This window comes from Numenius arquata, chromosome 9 (genome assembly GCF_964106895.1).
Source record: "Numenius arquata chromosome 9, bNumArq3.hap1.1, whole genome shotgun sequence".
In the NCBI taxonomy this organism is placed as follows: domain Eukaryota; kingdom Metazoa; phylum Chordata; class Aves; order Charadriiformes; family Scolopacidae; genus Numenius; species Numenius arquata.
Genome location: NC_133584.1, coordinates 42,931,923 through 42,943,199, shown reverse-complemented (window position 1 = coordinate 42,943,199; position 11,277 = coordinate 42,931,923). Strand labels below are relative to the sequence as shown.

Below are 11,277 nucleotides of genomic sequence, written 5' to 3'. Positions count from 1 at the left end.
AGCGAGCAGCTTTGGCTGGTAGAAAATTGGGCTGGGTGCGCTCCGTTCCTCTGGTGGTCTGGGATCGCCTTTGGTCCTTGACACAACCCTGAGGAGCCAAGCCGTGCTCCTGGCTCTGGTGTTCCCTGTCATCACAGGCATTTCAGCCTGGAGAATTTGATTTGGGTCCACCCTCAGGCTTATTTTTTTCTTTTTTTCCAAAGGATTCAGGCAACTTAAAGCTGAGCCGGTACTGGTGGAAAGAGGGAAGCTGTTCCTGGTGATGCTGTAGGACGGGGACACAAAGCGGTGCCTGGGTTTTGCTGCAGTCCTGGGCTGGGCTGAGGCCCAATCCTGCTGCCTGCCACTGGAGTGTGCACCAGCAGCTGAAGTACTTGCTCACACCCTGCTCTGCAAATAGTGGATTTTTTTTTTATGAAGAGCTCTACTAATTCTATTCCACAGCTTTTAACTTCAGCATTTTCAATTTAGCACTGACAGTTTTGACAATTTTTCAAAGCTGGAGAGGAACCTTCTCCCTCCTTCCTTCCCTGCCTCAAGCAAGTAACATCCAATTTCTTCCCTCTTTGTGGGCAAATTACAAGCCATTTTTGCTGGCTTTCAGGTGGATTCCTTTTAATGATTCTCGTACATAATAAACATCTGCAAATAGCTGCCCAAAGCTAGGACAGGATCAGGTGTTGATCCAGAACAGCTTGGAAAGGTGGCACCTGGGTCCTGCTCCCCACCCGCACTTTTCTGTTCCTCCCTAACACCAGGATTGTGACTATCATCTCACACACCCCTTGAAGAGGAGAATCTCTAAATTTGTAATTCCCGAGCTGACCAGGAGAACTAAGCAGGAAAGCAGCGTTCCACTAACATTGCCTGAAAGTTAGCGCTGGAGCACATTTGCGTTCGGTGCTACTGAACTGCTGTTCAAACACTGAAAACTCTGTGCAGATTCCTACAATGTAAGGTATCTCACTGGTAAAACACGTTTTTTTTTTCCCCCAATGTTTTATTAAGCAGGTAGAAAGCAGGGTGGAAGGGATGTATGGCATCTTTCTTTGAGCTCGTGTTATAGGTATGAGAATCCACCTTGTTCTAACATCTTCATTTTCCCCGGCCTTTGATCAGGACAGCAGCAATCTGGGTTGCTACCTGAGCAACCTCAGAGAGGTTGGCTCTGGCTGCTGTGGTTCTATCTATTTGGAATCAATTTAAATCTGTATTTGATGCCTCAGTCCTATATTCACACATTTCTTGATTGCAAGTTGAAGCGGAGAGGGAACGTATGTTTCTCACTACAGCTAAGTACGACCGGAGATGGGGGTACCACACATCTTACAATCCTCTTTTGGAGGGCTACAGTGCGTGCGGTTGATGAAGCACATCAGCTGACGTGTAAGACAGACAGACAGACAGACAGAGTTAGCTATGCACGCAGACTACACCTCACTAGTTCCCCCCTCCAGTTTGATTTGCAAGACACCTGCAGCAAAGGCTTCAGGAAAGGATTGTCTGTTTGCCACTTCTTACACCGCTGCAGTGCGAAAAACCCGGCAGCCTCCAGGTTATTCCCAGCACATCCTCGTGCTGAAAGGCTCAGGATGAAGATGAGTCTGAAGGTGGTGTTTGCTGGCGTGGTGAGTTTTTCCACCGGGTCAGTGAGCTCATCCAGGCTGCACGAGTGCTCGTGCTGCCATGAAGGATGGGGTAGGTGGAGGAGCCATCATCCTTACCACTACACTGGCTGAAGCCCATTGTCTCAGGCATGTCTGCACGTGCCTTTTGGGGAACATTTAATGGGTCCAGCCCAAAACCAGAAGCACCAGGAAAATGTAAATGACCAGCTGGTTAGGGGACACCATTATCACCTGAACTGCAGGCAGGTACTGGAAATGGCAGATAGATGCTTAAGTCCTTTTGAGGATCAGGGTCTCTGTGCGTAATGTAATTATCTGAATGTCTGAAGTACAGCTTCCTTGCTCCTCTTTTAATAAAAGAGGAAATTTAAATGCAAAACTTCTGTTAAGGCACATTAAGCTTTAAGACTTGAATGCAACAATCAGCTCATTCGGGCTACGCTTTCCACAGCTTTTCTCACTTAGCCAGATGACACACGCATGCTGTGTTTTAGAACTGAGCTCTGCCCTCATTTACACCAGGAACCCTCATTAAATTCAGCTGAATTCATTGAATTTAACAGGATTGCCTGGTGTAATTAATGTTTTGAGGACAAATTTTGTCCTTAGCTTTAATGCTTTAACACCATATACAGCATTCAGATGTGGAACTGGCTGAATATAGGATAGAGTCAAACACTTGTATATATGTTAAATCCAAACCATAAAGTGACATTGACACTCTTCCTTGCATTTTATAAACAGTTAACAATTTGCATACATTCAGCAGTGATACTATGCCTTTGCATTTAAATTTTAATTATTCTGCAGGTCTATCAGGACGTCAGTTGTTTAATGGCTCACTGAGCTTAGAGGTCACCCAGTCCAAGTCTCCTTTATTGGCATTTTTATCCGACTAAAAGCTTCTACTAATAGGAGCACAGCAAACATCCTGAAGTGAGCCCTATGTAGTAATACATATGAATTAGAATTTAGAGAAACTTGGAGAAGGGGATTATGTTTTCAGAGTGTTTCTTTTTTAATAGTTATTTGACTCTGACTGGGATCATAAATTTTTATTCTCTGCCGATCAGAACACAGGCTGTCATTTACACGCGCAGTGAGAATAAGGCAGTACTGCATCAAAAAAGGAAGCATTTTACTCCTCGACTGTAAAAAGGCAAGTGGCTTCAGCATGCTGGATGATGGCGGGTCATGCCACTTTCACTTACAATTGGAAAAGACAAATCAAGCTTCCTGCAAGCATAGACGATAGTGTAACAATATAACATGACACCTGACCTTCAGCTAAATGCATAAGAATCTCTGTTATAAAATATTAATTTATATATAATTGTAAAAATTTTTAACTAGAATCACAGAATAGTTTGGGTTGGGAGGGACCCTTGAAGATCAAGTTTCAAGCCCCCTGCCATGGGCAGGGACACCTCCACTAGAGCAGGTTGCTCAAAGCCCCATCCAGCCTGGCCTTGAACACTTCCAGGGATGGGGCATCCACAGCTTCTCTGGGAAACCTGTGCCAGTGCCTCACCACCCTCGTAGTGAAAAATTTCCTTGTGTCCAATCAAAATCCACCCTCTTTCAGTTTAAAACCATTGTGCCTTGTCCTGTGACTACGTGCCCTGGTAAATTATTCAGTGCTCTCAAAGTCTGTAGAATGATGGGGGTTGCATACCAGGATTGCTTCCTATCTCCCAAGAAACCCCGTGCCCAAGAAAAGTGACCTATGCCAGAGAAACCGTACTACTAAAATTACCTACAATGAGTACACTGAGTAACACACCGGATCAGGTTAGTAGTTGTGATGAACTGAAAACTACAACGATTTCAACTGAGTTACGACAACATAAACTGAGAATTACTGTTAAACGTTGTCTAAAATCATAGGAATATTTAAAACAAATGTAAAACCTCATAAAGAGTAATGCAAAAGTAACCACTTTGATTTCACTCCATTTTAATACTCACTAAAGAGAGGTAACTGGTGTTTAAACCCAACTGAAGCAGGTGGTGCTTTCATTATTGAGTTTAGTAGTGGGACCTTAGGACAAGTCTCTACCCAGGTGCTGCACAAGTTTAATTCAGGTCCAGCTGTGGGACCTAGAGGCCAAGCCAGAAACGGAAATACCAGCTGATTTAATTTTTTTCAGTGGATTGGTACATAACTAGCCATTGTTTCAGCGTACAAATATGACCCGTAAAACACATCCATCCTGTAAAAATGGAACAAATGCTCTCTCTGTACGAGAAAAGCTGCAGGTTTACATCTTTTGAGGTGACTGGTGATTTTTAGGCATCCTCATGTTTTTTGCATGTCCAGCTTGCAGCAGTTTTCAACCAACCTGATCTTTCAGGACAACTGTTTGGCCCCTGTACAGTTTCTCCAGTTGGACAAGCATAAAAATGAGTTATTAGTTAATTAAAAATACAGGTGGGGGTATTTTAAGACGGTGAGAATTAATTGATGGATGTTGTATAAAAAACCATAACAAATACAGTTACAGAATTGTCCCAAGGCAGTGATTTATGACAAGAAGCTCCTCCAATTGCTAAACATTAAATCTCAAAACAGTAAAAAAACCGACGAACAGATGCACGTATTGTATTCATGTACAAGGAACGAGAATATCTGGATTGAATCTTTACAATACGGATGAAGGGAGAAATGCGGGCAGAGATAGGAAATATATGAGATATGAAATGATACCACAGTGGTACTGTGATTCCAAAAATCTGTGTTCCAGGGGATGCCAGAATCACTCTATGCCGGTATTACCACATCAGGGATAACTGCCTCGTGTCCTGCTCTGCATCACCCCATTCGCTTCCACTCCGTTTGGCCTAGCCCTTGGATACCTCGGACTCTCTCTCCGTCCTTCTCCCTGGGAAATACTTTCTGCACTTTTTCACTTGTGTAACAGGAAAGGAGAGGAACTGAGCTGAACTGGGTCGCGTTTCTGCTCTGCCTAACTGGCAGTGCTCCTTTCTCTGCCCAGCAGTGGAGCCTAAATCCACAGGCTCTAGGGTGGGCATGAGGAAGACTGCTGTAGCATAAGAGCTGAAATAAATACACATGCAAAAGTTAAGCAGTTCCTGTAACAACCTTGTGGCATCTGCTGGTGACATCCAAGTAGAGACGCTGGCCAGAGAGTGGGAGAGGAAGCGAGCGCTAGTAGTATTAGACGTATTGAAGCAAGCATTAGTTTGGGAATAGAGGAATACTCCACTCCTACCCACAGCTTTCCTGAATCCAAATGCTTTAATCTGAAAGATTAAATGGTGTCACAAAATGAAGAAAGTATAGGGATTAGTATTATTCAGATGATACAGTCCTTCATACTGTGGGAAATTCATACTGTGGGGGACTCCATGACTCCCTCAAACACCATCTGGGCAACCTGCCTTAGGTGGCCCTGCTTGACTGGGGGGTTGGACCACAGTTGACCTCCAGATGTCCCTTCCAACCTCAACCATGCTGTGATTCTGTACGGTGGTTATCAAGCAACCTCCTCTGAGAGCAGTGGACACACAAAGGGATAATACTCAATAGTCTGATGGGGGCAAAACGAGACACACAGAGTAGAAGCACGTGAAGAGAAATGCATTCAGCGTTTTGTTTCTATAATTCACATACTGATACTGTCAACAACTCTTAGCTGGTGAAATCAGCTCATGTGATTTGCTCACTAATTGCTGAAAAACTGTAACAATCATCAAAACAATATAAGGTCAAATTCAGTTTTTCTTGTAAAAAGAATCTGAGTAATTGACTGTATATATATATAGTACACTGTAATGAAGAATTACTAAATGGTAATAGACTTGTAGGGATGAAGCTGGCTCTAGGTCAGCCCAAAGTCTTCACAATGATAGGACTGTTACAGACAACAGATTCTGTAGTGATGCCACTGAATATTCATAATTGAATGGATTTTATTTCACATTTACACATTAGCAATAGTATATACAATTTAAAAAATCAGCCTCGCTGGAAAAAAATTAGTTGGAAATGGTCTATCCTAACTTGAGACACTGAGTATTAAAGCTATCGCCCTCTTTGATAGCTACAGCCTCTAAAAGTGCCTGCTTCTTCTGCATACTGCGGGATGACTCCAGTTCATACATAGTTGTCAAGTTGAAGAGAACACTCTCGTGTAGGTAGTGTTTAGGGTCCTGCTGAACCATTCCTTCCAGTTGCCGGAGGGAATCCTTCAGTTTTCCCAGATAAAGAAGACAAACAGCAGCATTGTTGTTAGCCTAGAGAAAAATATATTGCAAATATATAAGTAAGTGTGTGTATATATATGTATATTTATTTACAACTTACAAGAGAGAAGGAAAAAAAGAAGTCTAGCATCTGGAGTTACAACAGATGTACTGTGTGCTAAGAATTACTATTTTGTGTGTGTGTGCGAATAACTAACATACATTATCAACCATACAATCCAGTCCTTTTCTTCTTGTTATTCTCAAGATTTATCCTGTGCCAGTAGGACCTGCTGACTTCTAAGAGCTGAAACTCTAAAAGACAGTCTAAACCAAAATATAAATAGTATAGGACATTAGTCAGTTAATTTTGAAAGTCAAGTGAAACAGATTTCAGAAACTCCATATGACTCTGCATGCTGTTGTTCTCATAGTTTTTTTTTTAAATGACTTCACTATATCTTCAGAAGTGTTCTCTCTTGTTTACATATGGAAGATCCACATAAGCAACAGGAAGAAATTATCACAAAGGCATTTACAACTGACTTCAAGTAAATTCAGCAGAGAGAGCAGCCTAAATACATCAGAAATGGTCAAGTCGGGTTCTGTTTTCTTTTCTACACAAAACAGGTTTTATGAGTTACCCAAAGATTCCAACAGCACAAAGTCATACAACATGTTTAGCAGCAGAAACTTTCACACATTGTGAAAGCTTCAGATAAAGGAAGAGCACAGCCTTTTTAAAAAAATTCTTTTTTTCTCCCTTACTGATCCCGTGTGATTTATAATACGTGCTATTTTACAACCTGCGAAACGATGCAATCAATGTGCTTCTTAAACTCGGTCGCCCTTAGTCTTTAAATGGCCTTGGATCAGGCTACTGGGGGTGAGCTCTCCCAGTTCTTAGCAACACCCTCATACGACCACGCACTGAAAGCTGCCAAGTGTAGAAAACCCAAAAGTAAATAAACAGCTCTTCTTTGATCTCCTCTTGTGATGGGAATCCAAGGCTCTGATATGCAACGTGTTAAAAATGTCATGTTTAAAATTACAATATTCCTTCAATGTTGTGTGAAATCAAGTTAATCTTATATATGTTGGCAGCTGCCGTTTCTTTTTCTGCCACGCATGTCTACGCTAAAAACAGTGAACGCAAAAAAAAAAAAGTGCTTTTGCAAAGATCCCGTAAAACATAATGTTTTGGAATTTTCACATGCACGCCTAAGCACTCATGCCCTTCATATAGACTGGTTCTTCATTTCCCATCCCATTTTGTATCTTATCCTTATGTATACTAAACCCCTTTGGCACACATGCCACATCCAATTTTTCTATAAAGCTCTGAGCGTACTCTGGGTACTAATTAAATCCACGCATGAAGCATTATGAGAATAATTTAGGTGCTCATTATAAATGTAGCAATTTGGAGATTTACCACAGCGTTGGATGAGTCGATCCTTAAAATTTCTGTGAAAAATCGATGAGCTTCTGCAAAATTATTCTGACCGAGGTGGAGAAATGCTCTAGAAAGTAAGTGACATATGAATGAGTTCTCCTCAAAAACCCAAGGTGATAATACATTTTAAAAAGAATGGACACCATTTTTTATTTTCCCTGTTATAGATGTGAGAGTTTCTGACATTTGCTCTTCACGGTGTAATTACAACCAGCAAGGAGACACTGATTTACAGACAAATGGGATGACAACTTGGATCATTTGGCTATTATATATTCTGCCTACCAAAGCAACAGTCTTCATTGTGTTCTTATTAATTTAAATGCAAGTACTCTCTTCCTGGAATTATTTCTCTTCGTGAAATTAGCTATGCTATATAATTTTCAGAGCACTTTTGAATAGTATTTTCTAAATATATTAAGCCAGTGTGCTAACCACTACAAACTGAGTCACCCCCCATCATGCAGCTCGATTTACTACAGCATATTCCAGCATTCTTTGGAACTACCAGGTGGTAACTTTACCAGGAGATCTGACTGTAGGGTCAGGGCCCAAAATAGCTTCTCCTCTCCTAAGAGTTATTTATGCAAATGTATACTGAAAAAGCAGAGTGAAAATACGCAATGCCTGGAAGAATGAGAAAAAGCTTTGTAAAATCAACCGAAGGATCACAATTTCAATCCAGGATAATATGACTGTGCCGAGTAACATGGATCTCCTGGGTCTATATGCCATTCAGTCCCACTTATGACAGATGTAGTTACATAAAAGAAAGAGAATGGGATTGTCTCAAGGGTAGTTTAATGCTCACAATGCATACTTTGCAAAACTGTATTTTAAAGTTTCATTTAGCGATTAAATTATCTACCTGTTCATTAAAACCATGATTTGGCTCTGTAGTCCATCCAATTTGTGAGTCACTTTCTCAACATCTTGAAAATATTTTTCGGCAGTTTTTATGTCTCCAATCTAGACAGTAAAATCATAAGAAAGTTACCACAACAAGAAGAAAAGGGATTATATCTGTTACAAACGATAGGAACATGAAAACATATTAAAGTCCATCATCTAATTGTTTGGTACCACGCTGACTGGGTAACGTCTGTTATCAAACGAGGTATTCAAAAAGCCATGTTAAGATCATGAAAAGAACCCCAAAAGCTTGTGCAGGTTTATCTAAAGCTGCGTTTCTGTGGGTTGTGGAGCATTCATAGACTGTATGGCAGGGGTGGCTCATGTCCTCATTTGGCTCTTTTGTTGTAACTGACTCCAGAGGTTATAAAATTAGAGATGGAAGAAGAAGAAAACGTAGTACTGGGTAAAATATATCTATCAAAAAGAGTAAAAATAGCAGAATTACTTACATTACTTTGCATGCATAAACATGCAAATATGAAGCTTGCTTTTATGCTACAGTATTTTGGAAGTCTGATTTGTTTACCCATGTGTAGTTTGATTACCCTTAGCCTAATTCCTTTCTACAGAACAGTGTCTTGTCAGCTGTTTCCCATTTTGTGTATTTGTGTATTACTCCCAGTCTTTGGTAGTATTTTGCCTTTGCTGTTTGAATTGCAGCCAATTTAACATTTCAGTTTCTCAACTTGTCAAGATTATTTTGCATTCTGATCCTGCCCTTCATAGTGCCTGTGCCACTCCCAGCTTGGTATCATCTGTACGTTTTACAAGCACGCTTCTAATTTCATCATAATAAGCACCTAACCAAAAAATATGGAGGCTGCAAACCCTAGAGATCCTTGTGGAAAAGCTCATCTAGTAAGTCCTTCTAGTCTACCAGCGAATGACTTTCCAAGTAAACTTTTCAGACACAGCAAACATGCATCTTCAGGTTTCACCTAGATTTCTTCCCAGTTTGCTTATGGGAGTATCATAGCGGCAGTATCCAAAGCCCTACCGACATCACTAATATAACAGATGCTGCTTTACCTCTAGCCACAAGACCTCTTCCTTGACAACTGAAAGAAATTATTATTCTTCACGTTTAGGGGATGATCCAATTGAACATTGCACTCAAAGATGCAACTGTCCATCTACCAAAGCGTTTATGGAATTCCCATTAATACTCTATCTAATGAGACAGATGCATTTCTCCCAGATGTTACATAACTGGACTCAAACAAAACAAACATTATTCATTCTAAAAACTTATACATTCAGTTATAATGACAAAGGATACAATTTCTTTCTATAGGTACCACTAAAGTTGCAAACCACCAGGTAAATAACTACATTTAACTAAAGGATAATGCTGGCACAAGTGTAAATGAATCCATCCTTGAGTATTTTTAGCCTGGAAATTAGAAGGAAGCCCTTAACCATGAGGATAATCAATTTCTAAAGCAAACTACCATTTTGCTCCACTGGGAGCTTGATGAGTTCAAATCTAATATGCTTTGAGACTAATCACACCATATTTGTGATTTTTTAGAGTTCTCATTTCTTAGCAGCATCTTGTATCTTCTTAGTAAACCTGACAAACTTTTAATTCTCATTTTTTTCCACAGAGGGGAAACAGTTTACTTTTTTTTTTTTTTGCAGAATATTTAAAAGAAAGAATTAGCTCTAATTAGTCATTAAAATGTTACATTTTTAAAGTAATCTTCATCACTTAATTTATTTAACTTAGTTCAGAAAACATGACTTTGATATCCAATAATAATTATTAGCACTTTGAATAAAAATGAAAATTCCTCTGTTAATCTCAAATAATCATATTCTCTAAGGACCTTCCAATATACAACAACCTTAAGTTTGGTGTTTGTCTGGAAACCAAGCTACCTGTCTTCTCAGGGACAGAACCTGGAGAAAAGAGGGAAACTCTCAAATGCTTTCTTGATGAAGGCAGCAGTTATACAGTGTGACTGAGAGCTCCATGCAGTTTGAGGCAGTGAGAAATGAGATTTTTAATGAAATTCTGGCTCACTGAAGTCAATGGGAGCTTTACCATTAGTTGTAGGGAACGCAGAATGTTGCTCTTGGATTAAATTACTGTCATAATTTTCTACGGCGTGTTCTTTGTTCACTAATGCACGTGAATGTACTCTTAATTAGAGGTGCTTTATGTTTCCTAACTTTACTGAATATCACGTGGTAGAAGGTTTTTTTTTTTGTTTTGACCACTGCATCACTACAACAATTTTCAAATGCAACAATTATTCGCCACGTAGCTGTCAACAGCAGTATTACCTAGAGGGTATAGAATAAAATGCATACCTGAAGGAAAATCCTTCCAATTCCACTCAACAGCTGAGGCTCTTGCTGGGGGTAGTACTTGATGACGGTGCGATACGCATCTACAGCAAGCACATAGTCCTAAGGGGTGAAAAGCACATGATCAGATACTTAAGCTCAGCATTCTTCAGTCTTATGTTGCCTTCTTTTTATAGGCATAGTCAAACCGAATTAAAGTAATTGCAACTTGTCAGTGGGACAGAATTTGTCTATCACCGTAGGCACAAGTAACTGGACTCCATTGGTCTTTTCTCAATTATACTGGAACTGCAAACACAGGGGATCTTCCTTTTTTTTTTTTCCTTTTTTTTTCCCAACTGGATCATATCCTTTTCATAGCTAAATGCTAAGAATAAAAAAATCTAAATATTTATTCTTCATCTTAGATTATGATTTAGGATGAAAGTCAATCATCAGACTGGGGTGACTGGGTATACACACTTGAGAAGCGTCTCCTGTTTCACATATATGTGTGATTTGCATGGTTTAACAAACTGTTCCAAAGCTTTGGGAACTGCTTGTGCATGCGCTCTTGGGAACAGTAGAATGTGACAGAAGCTGCAATTCATGCACATTTTCAGATGACTGGCACTGCTGCCAAGGGAAATAAGACCTTTTCTATCCCTGCACTCAAACTCTTGTTCCCTTCTACCATACCGTGTAAAAGGAAAATGAGCAGGTAATCTAAATAGAAAACTGATTTGGGCTAAAACTAAGTGAGGGGTGGGCTGGTTTGGA

General features: G+C 40.1%; 1 protein-coding gene across 1 annotated transcript in view; it reads right to left on the bottom strand.

The window, feature by feature from the left end:
- Positions 1–5,247: 5,247 nt before the first annotated feature.
- TRAPPC12 (trafficking protein particle complex subunit 12) overlaps positions 5,248–11,277 on the bottom strand; it is a 52,166-nt gene continuing 46,136 nt past the window's right edge. The window contains exons 9-12 of the mRNA XM_074153312.1: positions 10,522–10,620; positions 8,159–8,259; positions 7,270–7,357; positions 5,248–5,885 (exon numbers count right to left, since the gene is read on the bottom strand). Coding sequence (XP_074009413.1) covers positions 5,643–5,885; positions 7,270–7,357; positions 8,159–8,259; positions 10,522–10,620 — 531 coding nt within the window. The 3' untranslated portion in view covers positions 5,248–5,642. The remainder of the gene's footprint in view (positions 5,886–7,269; positions 7,358–8,158; positions 8,260–10,521; positions 10,621–11,277) is intronic.